The 22,230-nt window shown below is 30.4% G+C and overlaps 2 protein-coding genes across 9 annotated transcripts in view; both read left to right on the top strand.

Annotated features, from left to right (window-relative positions):
* The window catches only part of LOC108564552 (fibrillin-1-like), a 5,454-nt gene extending 1,551 nt beyond the window's left edge, over positions 1-3,903 (top strand). Inside the window, exons 4-7 of the mRNA XM_017923627.1 lie at positions 15-197; positions 534-2,438; positions 3,591-3,708; positions 3,762-3,903. Coding sequence (XP_017779116.1) covers positions 15-197; positions 534-2,438; positions 3,591-3,708; positions 3,762-3,903 — 2,348 coding nt within the window. The remainder of the gene's footprint in view (positions 1-14; positions 198-533; positions 2,439-3,590; positions 3,709-3,761) is intronic.
* A 2,580-nt stretch (positions 3,904-6,483) lies between these two features.
* On the top strand, positions 6,484-22,229 carry LOC108564558. Of its 8 annotated transcripts, none has more exons than XM_017923633.1 (8): positions 6,484-7,261; positions 12,771-12,914; positions 15,644-15,805; positions 15,867-16,043; positions 16,425-16,478; positions 19,452-19,694; positions 21,569-21,795; positions 21,869-22,229. In XM_017923633.1, the coding sequence occupies exons 1-8, from the start codon at positions 7,078-7,080 to the stop codon at positions 21,947-21,949; spliced, it is 1,272 nt and encodes a 423-aa protein (XP_017779122.1). In that variant the 5' UTR covers positions 6,484-7,077; the 3' UTR covers positions 21,950-22,229. The 8 variants fall into 8 exon arrangements, with proteins under 8 accessions (XP_017779122.1, XP_017779126.1, XP_017779124.1 ...); XM_017923637.1 differs by having other exon boundaries at positions 6,485-7,261; positions 19,452-19,631; XM_017923635.1 differs by having other exon boundaries at positions 6,486-7,261; positions 19,503-19,694.
* The last annotated feature ends 1 nt before the right edge of the window (position 22,230 follows it).

Here is a 22,230-nt window from a genome sequence, read left to right as displayed (position 1 = left end):
TGGAATTTGTATAGCACCAAATATTTGTGAATGTTTGGAAAATTATACTATGAATGAAAACAATACTTGTGAAGCAATTTGCTCAAAAGCTTGTATAAATGGAGATTGCACTAAACCTGATGTTTGTACCTGTAATTCTGGATTTATACCTGATGAGAAAGATTCATTTAAATGCGTTGCAAAGTGTTCGAAAAAGTGTAAAAACGGTTTTTGCTCAAATCCTGAAACTTGCTCTTGTAATGAAGGTTTTAAACTAAATCCTGCAAATAAATTCGAATGCGTCCCAGTTTGCTCAAAGAAATGCATGAATGGAAAATGCGTTTCTCCTGAAAAATGTGAATGTAAGGAAGGTTACTCTTCAGATCCAGAAGATGAATTTAATTGTAAACCAAATTGTTCGAATCCTTGCATCAATGGATTGTGCATAAAACCAAACACTTGCAAATGTATGGAAGGATTCAAGAAGTCTTCTGATAATCCGTACGTTTGTGAAGCAATCTGTGAAATGCCTTGTATTAATGGAAATTGTATAGCATCAAATACTTGTGAATGTTTGGAAAATTATACTATGAATGAAAACAATACTTGTGAAGCAATTTGCTCAAAAGCTTGCATAAATGGAGATTGCACTAAACCTGATGTTTGTACCTGTAATTCTGGATTTATACCTGATGAGAACGATTCATTTAAATGCGTTGCAAAGTGTTCGAAAAAGTGTAAAAACGGTTTTTGCTCAGATCCTGAAACGTGCTTTTGTAATGAAGGTTTTAAACTAAATCCTGCAAACAAATTCGAATGCGTCCCGATTTGTTCAAAGAAATGCATGAATGGAAAATGCGTTTTTCCTGAAAAATGTGAATGTAAAGAAGGTTACTCTTCAGATCCAGAAGATGAATTTAATTGTAAACCGATTTGTTCGAATTCTTGCATCAACGGATTGTGCATAAAACCAAACACTTGCAAATGTATGGAAGGATTCAAGAAGTCTTCTGATAATCCATACGTTTGTGAAGCAATCTGTGAAATGCCTTGTATTAATGGAAATTGTACAGCACCAAATACTTGTGAATGTTTGGAAAATTATGCTATGAATGAAAACAATACTTGCGAAGCAATTTGCTCAAAAGCTTGCATAAATGGAGATTGCACTAAACCTGATGTTTGTACCTGTAATTCTGGATTTATACCTGACGAGAACGATTCATTTAAATGCGTTGCAAAGTGTTCGAAAAAGTGTAAAAACGGTTTTTGCTCCAATCCTGAAACGTGCTCTTGTAATGAAGGTTTTAAACTAAATCCTGCAAATAAATTCGAATGTATCCCATTTTGCTCAAAGAAATGCATCAATGGAAAATGCGTTTCTCCTGGAAAATGTGAATGTAAAGAAGGTTACTCTTCAGATCCAGAAGATGAATTTAATTGTAAACCGATTTGTTCGAATCCTTGCATCAACGGATTGTGCATAAAACCAAACACTTGCAAATGTATGGAAGGATTCAAGAAGTCTTCGGATAATCCGTACGTTTGTGAAGCAATCTGTGAAATACCTTGTATTAATGGAAATTGTACAGCACCAAACACTTGCGAATGTATTGAAAATTATACAATGAATGAAAACAATACTTGTGAAGCAATTTGCTCAAAAGCTTGCATAAATGGAGATTGCACTAATCCTGATGTTTGTACATGTAATTCTGGATTTATACCTGACGATAAAGATTCATTTAAATGCGTTGCAAAGTGTTCGAAAAAGTGTAAAAACGGTTTTTGCTCCGATCCTGAAACGTGCTTTTGTAATGAAGGTTTTAAACCAAATCCTGCAAACAAATTCGAATGCGTCCCAATTTGTTCAAAGAAATGCATGAATGGAAAATGCGTTTCTCCTGAAAAATGTGAATGTAAACAAGGTTACTCTTCAGATCCAGAAGATGAATTTAATTGTAAACCGAATTGTTCGAATCCTTGCATCAACGGATTATGCATCAAACCAAATACCTGCAAATGCATGGAAGGATACACCAGAAACCCAAAGAATCCGTACGTCTGCCAACCAGTTTGTAAAAAGCCCTGCAAGAATGCCAAATGCACAGCTCCAAACACCTGCAAATGCTTAGATAAGTACGCACCTAATGCTAACAATCCAAACGTTTGTGATCCAATTTGCATGAAACCTTGCACCAATGGAAAATGCACAAAACCGAATCAATGCACGTGCAATTCCGGATTTATTATGAGTAAAAGTAAGCAATGCGTTCCTCGCTGCTCCAAACCTTGCGTGAACGGAATCTGCACCGCACCAGAACTGTGCCTCTGCAATCCGGGTTACGAAAGGCAAGGAAACGCTTGTTTACTAACACCGAAGACTTTGAAACCTTGTAGTGAAGGTTTCGTTAATGATTTCAGAGACGAATGCGTCCCAATTTGCAGCTGTGACAATGGTTTTTGCAACGATGATGGTGGTTGTGTCTGCAATAAAGGATTTCAGCTGAAGGATGGAATTTGCGTTTTGGAGATACCAAAAGTATTGAAATCTTGTTCTAAAGGTTTCGTTATGATTTCCAGAGATGAATGTATTCCAATTTGCAACTGCAACAATGGTTTCTGTAACGATGATGGTGGTTGCGTTTGCAATAAAGGATTTCAGCTGAAAGATGGAATTTGCGTTGTAAAGATACCAAAAGTTTTGAAATCTTGTAGTGAAGGTTTCGTTAAAAATTCCAGAGATGAATGCATCCCAATGTGTAGCTGTGACAATGGTTTTTGCAACGATGATGGTAGTTGTGTCTGCAATAAAGGATTTCAGCTGAAAGATGGAATTTGCGTTTTGGAGATACCAAAAGTTTTAAAATCTTGTAGTGAAGGTTTTGTTAAAAATTCCAGAGATGAATGCGTCCCAATGTGTAGCTGTGACAATGGTTTTTGTAACAATGATGGTGGTTGCGTCTGCAATACAGGATTTCAGCTGAAGGATGGAAGTTGCGTTTTGGAGACACCAAAAGTTTTGAAATCTTGTAGTGAAGGTTTTGTTAAAAATTCCAGAGATGAATGCGTCCCAATTTGCATCTGTGACAATGGTTTTTGCAACGATGATGGTAGTTGTATCTGCAATACAGGATTTCAGCTGAAGGATGGAATTTGCGTTGTGGAGATATCAAAAGTTTTGAAATCTTGTAGTGAAGGTTTTGTTCAAAATTCCAGAGATGAATGCGTCCCAATGTGTAGCTGTGATAATGGTTTTTGCAACGATGATGGTGGTTGCGTTTGCAATACAGGATTTCAGCTGAAGGATGGAAGTTGCGTTGTGGAGATACCAAAAGTTTTGAAATCTTGTGATAAAGGTTTCGTTATGAATTCCAGAGATGAATGCATTCCAATTTGTATCTGTGATAATGGTTTTTGTAACGATGATGGTGGTTGTGTCTGTAATACAGGATTCCAGTTAACGAATGGAAGTTGCATTTTGGAGATACCAAAAGTTATGAAAACTTGTAGTGAAGGTTTCGTTATGAATTCCAGAGATGAATGCGTCCCAATGTGCAGCTGTAACAATGGATTTTGCAACACTAATAGTGAATGCATCTGCAATACAGGATTCCTGCTGAAGGATGGAAGTTGCGTTTTGGAGAACGCTTTCGAGAAATTGGAAGTTTCCGAAGGTTTTGAGAACGAAACTAGCAGCAATATCATCGATCTGCAGACGGCCCAAATGTAAGTTTTCTTTCATTTCTATTTACGATGTGCAAGTGAGAACGCTTTTTAAGGGCTTCCACGTGGACGATCGTCGGAGCTTCTGCAGGAGGCCTGGCCTTCGCCGCGATGTTCGGATATTTCGGTTACGTCATGAAAAAGCATTGGAAAGTGCCTCAAACCATTACCGATGCTGAAACAGCGAATAGTAACTAATTAATTATTTTCTACACAAAACACAAAAAAAAATAAATCATTCCTTTCGCAATCTTCTTTTAGATGCTTCCGCATCCTCGAGCCGACAAAACGAAACAGCTTTAACAAAAAAATTGAGAAGGCATTAGCGATTTTAACATAATTAATTAATCAAACTGAATAGAAACTAATAATAAATCAATTTGTTAATTCATGTTTTTTTTTCTTTCTTGTTTTCTTTTCTTCTAAATTTGTAGATTGAATCAATATTGGTGGTTGCTCCTCGCTGCAGCTCTAATAGCAATTTTCGTCGTCGTCACCGTTTCCTTCTATATTTTCGTTCATTTTTGCTGCACGGACAACGAAATCGATATCCATCGAAGGCAATGTAAGTTCTCTGTTAAGTTCACAAAGATGTGGCTATAACGATGTTCGTTTCAGCCGTCCAGACGATCCAAAATCCCATTTTCATTATAGAACGATTGAAAACCGCAAGCTGAGAAGTTGGATCAGACATAAAATTTAAAAAAAAAAAAAACTGCTCAATAAAATTACTTTTTTCTTTGTACACTTTTCAATTCCCATTTATTTCTCGAGGAAATCTCTTGGAGAGATTCTGTGTTTCTCTATTTTTAAATAAAAAAAAATTCGAAAAAAAAAAAACTTGCTTCCTTTGTAATAAATAGTTCCTTGTTTTCGCCCATTTCGCATTTTCATCCTGCACTAATGCGCGCATAACTTTGCGCCTCGTTGAGCATTAATAGTCTAATGGGGTCAAATGTCATCCTCCTATCTCATTTTAAAAATGCATCTCACACAACAACAATTCTTCCTACGTTTTTCACAATTATCTCACACATAAATCAAAACATATTACATCCAAATATTTGTCTATTTCTTCAATTAATAGATAAACTATTGTAGTTAAATGAAGGACAACACGAGCGTAAGTTATATAATTCAGTTTGACGGCGCTAATTTAATTCCGGTATTTCTGTGAGTGCCGCCGCCCCACGAAATTCATGCATTATGCACCCACTCAAATTACGCTTCACATGTAGCAAGCATTTAAGTATACAGTAGACAGTTAAAGGTAATCCCGACGTTAATTATATAAGTTTTTGAATCATATCAATAATGTCTGTATTTCTATTTGAATCTACACGATACTTGAGAAGTCACATGTAAAATAATTGTTAAGTTTATCGGATAGTCAACATTATTTACTAAAGAAATTACAATTAAAATTACATATCAAAAGTTGATGTGAAATTGTAAACAAAAAATATAATGTATTCATGCATTATGCAAACATTTATGTATACAGTACAGTTAAAGGTAATCCCGACGTTAATTATATAAGTTTTTGAATCATATCAATAATGTCTGCACTTCTATTTGAATCTACACGATACTTGAGAAGTAACATGTAAAATAATTGTTAAGTTTTTCGCAAAGTCAACATTATTTACTAAAGAAATTACATATCAAAAGTTGATGTGAAATTGTAAAAAAAAAATGTAATGTATTCATGCATTATGCACCCACTCAAATTACGCTTCACATGTAGCAAGCATTTAAGTATACAGTGGACAGTTAAAGGTAATCCCGACGTTAATTATATAACTTTTTGAATCATATCAATAATGTCTGCACTTCTATTTGAATCTAAACGATACTTGAGAAGTAACATGTAAAATAATTGTTAAGTTTATCGGAAAGTTAACTAAAGAAATTACAATTAAAATTACATATCAAAAATTAATGTGAAATTGTAAAAAAAAAATGTAATGTATTCATGCATTATGCACCCACTCGAATTACGTTTCACATGTAGCAAGCATTTAAGTATACAGTAGACAGTTAAAGGTAATCCCGACATTAATTATATAAGTTTTTGAATCATATCAATAATGTCTGCAATTCTATTTGAATCTACACGATACTTGAGAAGTCACATGTAAAATAATTGTTAAGTTTGTCGGAAAGTTAACTAAAGAAATTACAATTAAAATTACATATCAAAAGTTGATGTGAAATTGTAAAAAAAAATGTAATGTATTAATGCATTATGCACCCACTCAAATTACGCTTTACATGTAGCAAACATTTAAGTATACAGTGGACAGTTAAAGGTAATTCCGACGTTAATTATATAAGTTTTTGAATCATATCAATAATGTTTGCACTTCTATTTGAATCTACACGATACTTGAGAAGTCACATGTAAAATAATTGTTAAGTTTATCGGAAAGTCAACATTATTTACTAAAGAAATTACAATTAAAATTACATATCAAAAGTTGATGTGAAATTGTAAAAAAAAAATGTAATGTATTGATTTGAAATGTTCTTGTGTAATAATGAAATGAATGTGGTTTGTGAATTGGAACGAGTTGGTGTGTAAAAGAAATAGGAATAGCAGGTTGAAACAGGAATCAATTGAATGGTAATCCTGATTTACGAGTGGAAGCCGGATTAATAGGATTTCGCGGCATAAACGTATGTGTTTGCGCCATCATCATGTACATCGAAACTACTACAACAACATCATCATCATTCTCATATTGCGTGAGTATCTATAAAAGCGTGACACGCCACGCGAGTATCTAGATATCTATGGTTTGTGCAAAATGTAGGTGGCTGTGTGTTAGGGAAGAGAGAAGGGTGAGATGGTGGATGCGCCGGGCCATTGCGCCGACTCTGACGACGACGACCAAAAACGACGGAGGCACACGCATTCCCCCATCTGCATTCCCAATACAGTATCTCGACCCCAACTTTTTGGAATGGTGAGGAAAGCGGAGGAAAATTAAAAAAGAATTTGGAGCAAAGGGAAGTAGCAGCAGATCAGTATAATAATTAGTGCGTCAGTTCGTCGCGTTGAATCTAAGGTGGATTGGGAATAAGTAGAGTTGTATTATCGTTGAAATCGGAAGAAGTAGAAGCAGCAGCATTCGATGCACCTCCGTGGCTATTGATCGGGGCTTCCCCCCTATGGCGGCGGCAATTTGAAGATCATTAGTAACACGCACGTACGCAGCAGCAGCAGCAGAAGCAACCTTTCTCTCCTTCTCGAGTGTTACGTGATGGATAGCGGCGTCTGCGGATGTCTGCCCCAGCTCGCCACTGGACCGGTATCGCCATGGTAGCGGCCCCGAGGCCAGCGTCGCCGAGGGGAGTCCGCGCTCGCCCATGGAGATGAGGTCCACTTCAGCGCTCCTAGTCCTCCTCGCCATCTACCTGCCCGCTCCTCTTCCCGGCCAGAGACTCGTCCCACCTAGGAAGTATCAGGCCACAGACGACGACGACGACGGCAGTTCAGCCCATCGTCAGGTCGCACCCGACGTTCACTACGACACCGATGCTAATTATACAGGTAAAACACAAATTCAAATCCATCCAATCAATACGTCAAGATCATTAACGGTTGTTTCTTCTCTCTGCTTTTTTTTTGTATTGAATTTTTTATTTTTTTTTTGTCGAAGACACCCTTAACTGCATATAACCTACATTTTCACAAAACGAGTCTATTGATCGCCGGCTCGTGCAGACTTTCCCGGCCCTTTCTTCCTCACCCTCCACCCTCTTTCAACAATCACCCCGATCCCATCGAAACTATTCCAACAATCATCCAATTTATCATCCACCTCGATTCATATTTTTTTCCCATTAAAAAATCAACACTTTTTACAATATTTTTCAATACAAATGTTTTTAACTATCTCCAATCAATTGACAACAAAACTATTACATAAATCACACATCACACATCGAAAAATCACACATCTGGAGCAAAGTTAAGGTGGGGTTTGCAAAACTTAGCAAAACTAAATTATTGATTTATAATCAATCAACAAATTTTTGTCTTTTAAAATTTACTTTTAATACTGATTATTTCCATTTATAATACACAAAGTATTTGCTACTAATTAGTCAAGTATTAACGCAATCATATTAATGAATCCATCCAACTGTGGAAATCCTACAATTCGAGTATAATTAAATTGGAATTTGCAACAATTGTATGGTATAAATTCCTAGAATCACATTTGTAAATGAAACTAATTATTTACTTAATAAATTGAGCTTTTTGAAATCGTCTGAAAATTAATTATTAAAATTTTAATATCAAAATCTAATATTTATAATTGGTTTCATAAAGAAAGAAAAAATGCTAATTTAAAATAAAATTTGTCCTAACTTTAGAGATTACAAAAATAGTAGTAATTATTCTCAATTTAGTAAATTTATCATTTATGAATAGTCTAAATATCATGTGAAAACTTAAAATTCAATCTTTTAGTTTGTTACTAATTTTATAAAAGAATTTTGATACTTAAAGTTTTACTCAACTTTAGACGCTATAAAACCAATTGTAAACTTAATAACTTGAACATTAAGTACGTAAGTATCAATTGAAAACTCATAATTAACAAACAATATTTTAATTTATAACTTATTTTATCAAAGAAATTTGACTTATTTCTCACTAATTTTTTACTCGAATTTCACAGTTTTTTTTATCTGTTTATTTGTAAACAATCTAATTTTAAACTAAATAAATTGAATATTGATAAATACATATAAATATCAATTGAAACTCATAATTAACTCACAATATTTCAGTTTACACTACTTTTAGCACAATTTCCAATCATTGTTTGACATTTTTTAAACTACAATCACATTTGTAAATGAAACTAATTCTCTACTTAAAAAATTGAGCTTTTTGAAATCGTCTGAAAATTAATTATTAAAATTTTAATATCAAAATCCAATATTTAAGTTTATAATTGGTTTTATAAAGAAAGAAAAATTGCTACTTTTTTAATAAAATTTGTCCTAACTTTAGAGATTACAAAAATAGTAGTAATTATTCTCAATTTAGTAAATTTATCATTTATAAATCGTCTAAATATCATTTGAAAACTTAAAATTCAATCTTTTAGTTTGTTACTAATTTTATAAAAGAATTTTGATACTTAAAGTTTTACTCGACTTTAGACGCTATAAAACCAATTGTAAACTTAATAACTTGAACATTAAGTACGTTAGTATCAATTGAAAACTCATAATTGACAAACAATATTTTAATTTATAACTTATTTGATGAAAGAAATTTGCTTAAATTTTCACTAATTTTTTACTCGAATTTCACAGTTTTTTTATCTGTTTATTTGTAAACAATCTAATTTTAAACTAAATAAATTAAATATTGATAAATACACATAAATATCAATTGAAACACATAATTTACACAGAATATTTCAGTTTACACTACTTTTACCACAATTTCCAATCATTAAACTACAATCACATTTGTAAATGAAACTAATTCTTTACTTAAAAAATTGAGCTTTTTGAAATCGTCTGAAAATTAATTATTAAAATTTTAATATCAAAATCCAATATTTATAATTGGTTTTATAAAGAAAGAAAAAATGCTACTTTTTTTAATAAAAATATTTATAAATCGTCTAAATATCTTTTAGTTTGTTCCTAATTTTATAAAAGAATTAGGATACTTAAAGTTTTACTGGACTTTAGACGTTATAAAACCAATTGTAAACTTAATAAATTGAACATTAAATACGTAAGTATCAATTGAAAACTCATAATTAACAAACAATATTTTAATTTATAACTTATTTTATAAAAGAAATTTGCTTTATTTTTCACTCATTTTTATCTGTTTATTTGTAAACAATCTTTAATTTTAAACTAAATAAATTGAATATTGATAAATACATATAAATATCAATTGAAACACATAATTAACACGCAATATTTCAGTTTACAATACAACTTGCAAATTTGTTTAATCAATGCTAAAAAAAAACTTTTAATAATTTCATGATGAAAAGTAATCAAATATTTGATTACGAAAATTATTGAATGTAATCAACAATATTAATGAGTCTATGCATGCGTATGAAAATAACGGATTAAGTAAAGATTATAGTATAATTCCCTTATCGTTTTTTCAATTCATAAAATAGTATCATTAATCAATTTAAACAGAAATCGATTAATTATAGAAAATTTCACTTGATATTTCCTGAACAATAAACTACAATTAACTTCACGTACAATCACCAAACCTTTCACAAAAAATAATATGTTTTTACATACAATAGAAAAGTAATTAATATTAATTTCAATATTTTAACAAGATTTTTTCAGTATGTAATCAAATTTGAACATGATTATATTTGGTCCAAATTTGTAACAAAATGAAAACTGATTTTATTCTCCATTTTTTAAAACACAAATTAAACTATAGAATATAACAAATTACGTATTTTCTGTTTGAGAAAAGTTACATGACTTTAAATTATAAATAAAGATTAAATTATATTCTCTTTAATAATTATCTAGAAGTAATGTTGTGGTTTCCAAGTTATATTTAGCATTCATGAATGCATGTTTACATCGCATCTTTATCACTCAATTTTTCGTTTTAATCTGACTTTGCTGAGGGGATTCCAACAATTCTCTGCTGATAATGCGTACGCAAAGTTCTTTATATTTTATTATCACTACATTATGTTGGCTTTTCCAGTTTACAACGTTTATTATCAATGTAATATTATTCTTGAAAGCGTTTCTGATTATTAACAAACTGAAAGTATTTAGGACAACAAATTTTATTCTATTATTAAAACTATTTTTTAATGATAAATTTGGACGATGAATGTTTTCGAGAGAAATGCAGTAAATCAGACATAATTATGAATGATTGCTTTCATTTAATCGACTGAATTTGATGCATTTCCATACATGTAAATATGAAAAATGAAATTAATTTTCTAAATTAATCGTGCATAATTTGGCATTGTTTCAAGGAAATGTGTTGTGCGGTTTTTGGTGGCGAATTGATCGCATCGATAAATCGTCGCATCGGATCGCAATTTCAATGGGTTCTCCCAAAACGTACAAATAAACGCTAATTATCGTTCAATCTGCGGCGCAAATCGCCCGACAATACCAAAAATAGTTTTCCTTTATGAATGTCCTCGGAACACGCGAATACAAACGATTAATGCCCCAATTGACTTAACTTTTTTTACACGCTTCTTTTTCGTAGCAGAATTACAATAATTTCATTTCCGGCGCGAGGCGATTTATTTTTAGATGACAAGAGAATTCGAAACGAAAACAGCACCCGGAAGTGTGACGATAAATTGCCGCTGTTGTTTTTTTTTATGAATCGCATTTGCATGTTACACACCCTCCGCACGCACGAAATATATCAAATTTGGAGAGCTTCTTACACGAATACAAAGTGTTTTACAACAATTCTTATAAACACCATTTATTGTCTATACTTTTAGCTTTAATATACATTTTGTTGCAATAATCTATCCTTTATACTTTTCGAGATATTGACATAAATTTAAACACACTTTTTTTTCAATGCTTAAACTTTTATTTTATACTTCAAATTTGGAAAGCGCCTTACACGAAAACAAAATGTTTTACAATCATTTTTATATACAACATTTATTGTCTATATATTTAGCTTTAGTATACATTTTGATTCAATAACCTATCGTTTATGCTTTTTGAGATATTGACATAAATTTAAACACATTTTTTTTAATGATTAAACTTTTATACTTCAAATTTGGAGAGCGAATTACACAAGCACCAAATGTTTTACAATCACTTTTATAAACAACATTTATTGTCTATACTTTTAGCTTTAATATACATTTTATTTCAATAATCTATCTTTTATACTTTTCGAGATATTGACATACATTTAAAAACACTTTTTTTCAATGATGAAACTTTTATTTTATACTTCAAATTTTGAGAGCGCCTTACACAAACATTAAATGTTTTACAATAATTCTTATAAACACCATTTATTGTCTATACTTTTAGCTTTAATATCCTTTTTGTTTCAATAATCTATCATTTATACTTTTCGAGAAATTGACATAAATTTAAACACACTTTTTTTTCAATGATTAAACTTTAATTGATTTCACTTTAAACACAAAATTGACAATTGCCATAATTGGAATGAAAATTTCACAAAATCCATAATTGATATATTAATACATTTATTGGATATAGATTCAGCTTTAATAATAATCTTTATCTATCTTGTACAGTTTTCAAGAAATTAACAAAAATCTCAATACACTTTTTCAGTCTTGATGGTTTCTATTATGACTAGAAATTAGAAAAAAATGATGAAAACCATTAAACCATTCTTATACAAAACATATACTACAATTTTATTTTAAATTGTTGCTTGTAGTTATTGAAAAAAATGCCCTAAAACGAAAAATTTCAAAAAAAAATACAATTTTTTTCTTAATAAAAATAAACTAAATTCAATTGGAAAAGATAAAAGTTCTAACTAAAAAGAAAGTGTCTAAAACTAAATATTTCATTTCATTAATTCTGCAGTGAACTGAATGTTAGAAATTCGAAAAAGTCTGCAGTAATAAAACCGTCCAGTTTATTTATTTTATTTAATTTAACTGAAATGAAATTAGATGCGAATTCGTTTTGGGAATTGAGGAAGTTGCACTTTTGCCCCAATTTCAGTCTCGAAAGCTGCGACGACAGCGAAAGAAGTAAATTTGGAAGAAGGTGTAATGAATATTCGCTAACGGCGAAATAAATAAGTTATTCGAAGCCGCGCGCAACGTTTCTAACGTAAGAGTTCCTTTCGGTAATTGTGCCATTACTAAGTTTTCACTTGATGAACTGAAATTAATTTTGCTTAAACTTGTTTGCTTCGTTAGAAAGAAAAAAAAATGCGGGAAAGTTGAAGTTAATTAATTTCTGCTCATTGTTTGTTTGTTATGTCAATATTACAAGAACAATACTGATTTTAATGGTTTTTTTTTCTTTGTATGTTTTAGAGGATGGAATGTTTTTGGGATCGCCTTGCGAAACGACCTGCGGCCCCAATCTTATACACGTCTTCTGCAATCCGGAGACGAAGTACTGCGAATGCGAGAAGAAGTATCCGGTTAGGCTTAATCCGGCGAAGGGATGTGATAAACGTGAGTTAATCAATGATGAGAAAGAAAAAAACCTGCAGCTAAATCTAAATATAGGTCAATAAATGCATATGTAATATTCTTAGATCGATTCACGGCATTTCCTCCTTCAGACAACTTTCCGAAGCGAACGGAAAATCGAATGGAAATTAAATGCGATAAATAACGTTCGCGAAAAGCTGTTCTCAACGTTGCATGCGCGAGAAAAGTTTCTGTTTGTCGCATTTCCTGAAAATACATTACTTTTCTGTATTTCTTAAAACTCACATTCTATTTTACTAGAATGTAGAAAAATACACTTATTATACTTATTCTATATAAAATGAATATATTGTTAAAAATTATAGAAATATTTATTATTGCCATAAATCTCCAATTATACACATTTTTTCAATGAATATCCAGTTTTTATATAAGCCTATTAGCATATCTTTGGTTACAGTAGAATTCGAGTAATTCACGAAAATGTGAAAATACTATTGAATTTTATTGCTTCAATTTTGATTGTAAATTACAGTAAATTTGTTGATATCACAAACCTCTAATTATATTCATTTTATTCATTGAATATCCAGCTTTTATATAAGCCTATTAGCATAACTTTGGTTACAGTAGAATTTGAGTAATTCACGAAAATGTGAAAAAACTATTGAATTTTATTACTTCAATTTTGATTGTAAATTACAGTAAATTTATTGATACCACAAATCTCCATTTATACTCATTTTGTTCATTAAATATCCAGCTTTTATATAAGCCTATTGGAATAGCTTTGGTTACAGTAGATTTTGAGTAATTCACGAAAATGTGAAAATACTTTTGAATTTTATTACTTCACTTTTGATTGTAAATTACAGTAGATTTGTTGATACCACAAATCTCCAATTATATTCATTTTATTCATTGAATATCCAGCTTTTATATAAGCCTACTTTGACTCTCGTATGATTTTGGACAATTCTCGAAAATGTGAAGAGAATGCTTAAAATTTCATTACTTCAACTTTAATTATAAATTGCAAGAAATCTGTTTGTACCACAAATCTTCAATTATACATATTTTATTCAATGAATATACAGCTTTTATATAAGCCTTCTGGTATATCTTTAACTATCGTAAAATTTGAATAATTCTCAAAAATGTGAAGAGACTGCTTAAAATTTCATTACTTCAACTTTAATTATAAATTGCAAGAAATCTGTTTGTACCACAAATCACCAATTATACTCATTTTATTCATTGAATATCCATCTTTTATATAAGCCTACTTGTATACCTTGACTGTCGTAGGATTTTGGAAAATTGTCGAAAATATGAAGAGCGTGCTTAAAATTTCATTACTTCAACTTTAATTGTTAATTGCAAGAAATCTGTTTGTAGAACAAATCACCAATTATACTCATTTTATTCATTGAATATTCAGTTTTTATATAAGCCTACTGGTATATCTTTGACTCTCGTAGAATTTGAATAATTCTCGAAAATATGAAGAGAGTGCTTAAAATTTCATTACTTCAACTTTAATTATAAATTGCAAGAAATCTGTTTGTACCACAAATCACCAATTATACTCATTTTATTTATTGAATATATAGCTTTTATATAAGCCTTCTGGTATATCTTTGACTATCGTATGATTTTGAATAATTCTCGAAAATGTGAAGAGTCTGCTTAAAATTTTATTACTTCAACTTTAATTATAAATGCTTAAAATGTCATTGCTTCAACTTTGATTATAAATTGCAAAAAATCTGTTTGTAGCACAAATCAACAATTATACTCATTTTATTCATTGAATATCCAGCTTTTATATGAGCCTAGTAGTATATTTTTGACTATTGTAGGATTGATGTGAAGAGAGTGCTTAAAATTTCATAACTTCAACTTTAATTATAAATTGCAAGAAATCTGTTTGTACCACAAATCTCCAATTATACTTATTTTATTCAACGAATATCCAAACGAATATTTAAATAATCTTGTAGTTCTGTGTCCAACGTAAAAAATGCGAAATTCGAAAAAATGTAAAGACACTTTTTTACTGCTTCAAATTTCAATACTTAAATTTTAACATTCAATTACTGAAATTCAATTGGTATCATAAATCACCAATTGTACCAAATTTTATAAAAAATAAAAGACATTCAGCTTTTACATAAGAATTTTGGAATATCTATAGACTTTTAGTAATTCATTAGTAAGTCAAGGTAACTTCTTATAATTGAATTACTTCATTTCGACTATAATTTACAATAAATCTGTGTGTGACACAAATCACCAAATACACTTATTATATTGAATAAATATTCATCTATAATGTAAGTAATCTGATATTACTATTTCCATCGAAAGAATTACGAAATTAAAAAAAATGTAAAGGCTGCTTAAAATTCCATTATTCAAATTTTATCGGTAATTTACTGAAAACCAATTCGTGTCACAAATCACAAATTTTATCCATTTTATTAAGCAAATATTCAGCTTTCACATAAACATTTTGTAATGTTTATGGCTGTAGTACAATTTTAGTAATTCACGAAATAGAGAAGATCTGAGTGAAAGAAATCTGAAAAATCTGTTTGTGTCCTAAATCTCTAATTATACCTAAATTATTCTATTAACATTCAGCTTTCATATAAGCATGTTGATATATCTGTAGCTTTTGTAGAATTTGAGTAATTTACAAAAATGTAAAGACACTTCATGTTTTTTTTTGTGTGATTTGTTTTAAGCCAAGAAACTGGGAGACCAATGTTACTATAAGGAGACCTGCGAGTACACGGATCCGCACGCTTCTTGCCTGCAAGTTCACCACAACGCGGTATGCAAATGCATCCCGGGTTACCACTCGGTTACAGTCAATCGACCATCGAAGAAGCTCTTCTGCGCCGAAGGTAAACAAAGAAATGATCGTAAAACTGAAACTAAATCACAAACGTCGAACGTATTTTGCAGATCTGGAAGTCATGACGACGGATCTGTCGACGCTGGCGGGAGTCGTGTCGGGAATAGCAGTATTATCCGGTCTAATATGTTTCGTCCTGAAACTGTTCAACCAAAACCTGTACACCGGCCGACATCGATACGGTAATGCCAATTTGGCACCACCTATATTATTTAATAGTGACGCTGGTGAGTACAAACTAATCGAATACACATTATTATCATCAAAATACACATACAAAATACATAACAACAACAAGAACAAATATATCGATCTTTAATGCAATTTCAATTTAACTTTACAAGACACACACTGACAAACTAAAACTCATCACAATCATCATCGAATGTACAACGTGTGCAGCAGCATCAATTAGCCTCTGTATCTTTGTTTCTGTTTGTTTCTTTTGATTATTACGTTGTTCAATATAAAACCAAAACAAATATTCGCTAAAACAATTTAAATCTTAGTATATGCAAAATTTCATTTTCTTTTGTTACTCTAGAAAAAAAAAACTGTTATGAGTTAAGTTGCGAAAATAATCATTTCATAATTATGCTTACTTTCAGAAACAATCGATTTTCTGAAAACCCCTTATTCCAATTTGCAGCCGATTAATAGAAGTATGTACCTAGTACTTAACTTATTAACTAACATTAATATTTAACATTTTGCATGCTCTCATCATTTTCTTCATTTATTTATTCGTTTTTTAATTACCAAAATCGAAATATATATATATATCTATAAATCATTTACACACATAAAAATAGAAACAAAAACTACAATCGACTCTGCCTTTGTTTTTTTTAAAAAACGTATCCTAATATTTTCGTTAGTTCCGAAATGCATATTTCATTCGCGTTTTCCCGTTTGATTGAAAAACATTTCTTCCAATTTCATTACTTCAAATTTGTCAATAAACTATAAGAAATCTATTGATGCCACAAATCTCTTAATATAATCAATTTATTAATGGAATATTCAGCTTCAATTTAAGTAGTGCGACATTATTGTGACTATCACAAATTTTTAGTAATTAACGAAAATGTAAAGAGAATTATTACTATTTAATTACTTCAAATTTGTCAATAAACTGTAAGAAATCTATTGATGCCACAAATCTCTAAATATAATTAGTTTATTAAATGAATATTCAGCTTTAATTTAAGTTATAAAACATTATTGTGACTATCACAGACTTTTAGTAATTAACGAAAATGTAAAGACATTTATTACTATTTCATTACTTCAAATTCATCAATAAACTGTAAGAAATCTATTTATGTCACAAATTTCTAAATACAATTAATTTATTAATTGAATATTCAGGTTTAGTTTAAGTAGTAATACATTATTGTGACTATCACAGATTTTTAGTAATTACCAAAATGTGAAGACATTTATTACTATTTCATTACTTCAAATTTGTCAATAAACTATAAGAAATATTTTTGATGCCACAAATCTCTTAATATAATCAATTTATTAATTGAATATTCAGCTTTAATTTAAGTGATAAAACATTATTGTAACTATCACAGATTTTTTGTAATTAACAAAAATGTAAAGACATTTCTTACTATTTCATTACTTCAAATTTATCAATTAACTATAAGAAATCTATTTATGCCACAAATCTCTTAATATAATCAGTTTATTAATTGAATATTCAGCTTTAATTTAAGTTATGAAACATTATTGTGACTATCATAGAATTTTAGTAATTAACGAAAATGTAAAGACATTTCTTACTATGTCATTACTTCAAATTTGTCAATTAACTATAAGAAATCTATTAATGCCACAAATCTCTAAATACAATCAATTTATTAAGATTTGGTAAGACATTATTGTGACAATCACAGATTTTTAGTAATTAACGAAAATATAAAGAATTTTTTTTTAATTTCATTACTTCAAATTTGTCAATAAACTATAAGAAATCTATTAATGCCACAAATCTCTTAATATAATCAATTTGTTAATTGAATATTCAGCTTTAATTTAAGTGATAAAACATTATTGTGACTATCACAAATGTTTAGTAATTCACGAAAATGTAAAGACATTTATTACTATTTCCTTACTTCAAATTTGTCAATTAACTATAAGAAATCTATTGATGCCACAACTCTCTAAATACAATCAATTTATTAATTGCATATTCAGCTTTAATTTAAATTATGAAACATTATTGTAAATATCACAGCTTTTTAGTAATTAACGAAAATGTAAACACATTTATTACTATTTCATTACTTCAAATTTGTCAATAAACTGTAATAAATCTATTGATGCCACAAATCTCGTAATATAATCAGTTTATTAATTGAATATTCAGCTTTAATTTAAGTGATAAAAAATTATTGTGACTATCATAGAATTTTAGTAATTAACAAAAATGTAAAGACATTTATTACTATTTCATTACATCAAATTCATCAATAAACTGTAAGAAATCTATTTATGACACAAACCTCTAAATACGATCAATTTATTAATTGAATATTCAGCTTTAATTTAAGTGGTAAGACATTATTGTGACTATCACAGATTTTTAGTAATTAACGAAAATGTAAAGACATTTATTACTATTTCATTACTTCAAATTTGTCAATTAACTGTAAGAAATCTATTAATGCCACAAATCTCTAAATATAATTAATTTGTTAATTGATTATTCAGTTGTAATTTAAGTTATGAAACATTATTGTGACTATCACAGATTTTTAGTAATTAACGAAAATGTAAGACATTTATTGCAATTTCATTACTTCAAATTTGTTAATAAACTATAATAAATCCATTTATGCCACAAATCTCTTAATATAATCAATTTATTAATTGAATATTCAGCTTCAATTTAAGTTATAAAACATTATTGTAACTATCATACATTTTTAGTTATTCACGAAAACGTAAAGACATTTATTTGAACGTAAACGTAATATTTTCAATAATTTCAAAATTTGATAATATTTAAAAAAAACACGCATATAACATCATAATTTTTGTAATTTTCTTTAATTTTTGTAATAATTTGAGAATTAACAAACATGCATGCTTAAATTATCTGTTATGAAAAAAAAAAAAAGAAGATTGAAGTTAGTTAGGTTGAACAGTTAGGAAACTAAGGATATTTGGATACGTTTCATATTGAACAACTTAATATTGTTTCTCCTGTTTGGGCAAATATCATTGTGCGCTTTCTTTTGCATTTCTTGTGTCGATGTTTAAATCCTTTAAATGTTGTTACTCTCTTATTACTATATACATTTATGATTTTCCTTCCAACCTTGTTTCTGTTGATGATCGTGTCGTAAAAATTGACGTAGCTTAAATTGTAAATAAATAAATAATAATAATTTATAAAAAAAAAACGAAAGGATGCGGCAACGGGACGAACAACATCGAAGGAGTTTAGTTTCTTTCTGCTTTTCTATACTTTTCGTTTATTTCGTTTGGAATTTTCCACGAACCGCAACGACATTAACTAGCACCCATCTATACCATAAATATGATGAATCTTCAGCGGTGGTTTTGGAGCGGGAACAGTGACGAAACTGAGATATTGTTTATTAACTTCATTTTAGACACGTCTCAGCCTATGTATGGAAGTTTTTTAGCGGTGAGGGATGTTACAGGATCCGTGCCTATCATCGACCGTCGCTTGGTGTCGCGAGCCTCCAGTCAGAGAACACTGGTATCCTCTTCGAGGCGTCCTAGTAGCGCCCCAGGATGTCGCGGAATCGCCGTTTCCGCTTCCCGTGCAGGTGCGGCGCGTGCCGCTGCCATCTTGCTACTCTCTTATCACGCAACCCTTCCAGAACACTCTGGTATAATCACTTGACAAGAACAACAACAACAACAAAGATCAACAGCAAACAACCAACAACAACAACAACTCAAGAGCATCCTATGTAAACACTCACACCTTGCGCACACTCAACCACACCTCATCAAACACGAACACTCTTGATCTCTGTGTTTTTTTTTTCTATCTTTCATTTGTTTACTTGTCTCTTTATGATTTTTGCCTGGGACTGATCTGTTGTGACTCTTTCTGTTGTTGTTTTCGTTTTAACGCATTCCCCATTCACAATCCAAGTATTTCTCGACCATTAATTTGGTCAGGAAACACACATCCCACATCCAATCGCCTAAGTCGATGTCGCTTTTCACCGAATCGAAAAGGAAACAGGACGACAGGGGACAGCAAAAACTCAGCTAAATTGGAAAACTTTGAAACACTCATTCTTAATCAATCTACAATAACAAGAATTTATATAATTACAAAGAAAAACTTGAAAATTTTCATACATTTCAATTATTATAAGTAGAATAACATTCAGTGCAATTTTAATTACTTTCGTCATTAGAAGCGAATCAATAAGTAGAGAGAGAATATAGCTTTGCAACGCTGATATTCGCAGTATAATTACATCCTCCGGGACCAAAGTAATCCACTTGCAAAAGACTTCGGAGTAGGAAACAAGAAAAAAATAGTAATAATAACAAAGTATCGAACTCGTAATACGGTCGTAACAAGGCGAAAGTAAATTGATTGATTGCTTCAAATTTCCCCTGATAAAACTTATTATTATTTTTATTGTTGAGTTCCAATGAAATGAGAAACTCCAGATTAACAAAAAGTTAAATTAAAGATTAAGTTTAAGAAATGATGATAAAATGTGATATTTAGAATATTCTTAAAGCCTATTAAGAAATAAGTAAAGATTCCTTTAATTTTGTATGAAATTAATATAAAGATTTAAAGTAATTTTAGTCAAGAAAAATGTGATAAATCAACAAAGAACGTTCGGTGTTTCAAACTTTTCTTAATTACAGCTGGCTTTGATCCCTTGTATATTTCTCTAAAAGTCTGTTAAACAATTGAATACTTTGTTTATGTTATTGACTTAGTTATAAACAAAAGAATTTAATTTAATTTAATACTACTAATGATCTTCTTCCGACAGAATAAGTCTCCACAATTTCCACCGAATCAAAGAAAAAAAAAATATAATAAAAATTGTATATATATATTATTAGAAAAGAGAAAAAAGTAGTTTAGGATTAAGCAAAAGATTTTGATGAAAAAGAAACGAGGACGCAAGATGGCTGCGGTGATTGATTTTATTTACTTTTTAAAATATTTGCACTTAGCGAGAATTTATTGTTTCGTTTTGGTTTTGAATTTATTACTGTTTTTTTTTTTTAATTGTTTTCCTGTACACGAGAGTTGAGGAATCAGGCAGTAAATAAAAATTAACAAATTATCAAAAAAAAAAAATTGTACATATGATTATAAAGAGAGAGAGAGTGAACAGGAATAGCAGACCACACATAAAATTAAGAATTAAGAAAATTAGAGAATTTAAGCGAGTAATAGTGTTAATGTTTATATGCGGAATGCTTGAACTAAATGGTGCATGCAATAAACCTACTCCTACTCTACTTACTTCTCTCCGGCATGTGATGGTAATGTATCTCTTTGATTTGTCTTAGATGTTATATTTTCATTTCTTTTTAATTGTTTGAATGAATTAGATGTGCAATGGATGTTAAATGTTTTCTTAAGATAGTAATTTGTGAATCATTTGTGTAAATTGAAGAAACACCACTTAGTTTTTTTTTTTTGTGTAATTTTTTTGGTGTGTCTTTGATAGATCTGTTACTAATCGTGCGATTTGCTAACGAATGATTTTAGGTTCTAGAAGACCAAGTATAGCCTCCGTGCATAGTGGTAATTCGATCCGTAGTTATAGTATGCGACGGTACGAGAAGGAACGGGAACAGAAGGAGGAACGCGAGATGCAGAGGAGGTTGGCCAGGTTGCAATCCTCGATGAACTCGAGCGGACGCGTCGCTCCGACCCCGAGTCCGCACTCCACCGACGATCTGCTTCCAACTTTAGAAGAGGACAAGTCGGTAAATGTGAATTAGAATTAACTAGAGTTGTTAGATCTTCAGTTAACAAACACGCTGTGCTTTTTTGGTGTGTGTTTAGGTGCCGTTGGCCATATCAGAAGAGAGCGCTTCAACTAGTTTCCAAGAAGACATCCCCTCAACCTCGAAACAATATCCTTAACCAAAGGCGTTTAGGGTAATTCGATATAGACTGAAATTAACGCAACACACGCAAGAAGAAGTTGAACGATGTTGGCCTATGTCTTTTAAAAATAAAACAAACAAAAAAAAAAGTATCTAAACGAAGATTACGCAGATTTAATGAACAACCAAACCTGAAACACATCAGAATATGTGTGATATTTGAAAAGAAAAAACAATATTCGAAAATTTTACAAGGAAACATCCAAAAATAAACGAAATGGACGAAAAACTTGAACGTAGAATTTTTATCAAATTATA

This window comes from Nicrophorus vespilloides, unplaced genomic scaffold (assembly GCF_001412225.1).
Source record: "Nicrophorus vespilloides isolate i.1.1-1 unplaced genomic scaffold, Nicve_v1.0, whole genome shotgun sequence".
In the NCBI taxonomy this organism is placed as follows: domain Eukaryota; kingdom Metazoa; phylum Arthropoda; class Insecta; order Coleoptera; family Silphidae; genus Nicrophorus; species Nicrophorus vespilloides.
Note: the sequence above shows the minus strand (reverse complement) of the source record. Positions and strands in the feature narration are given on the sequence as shown.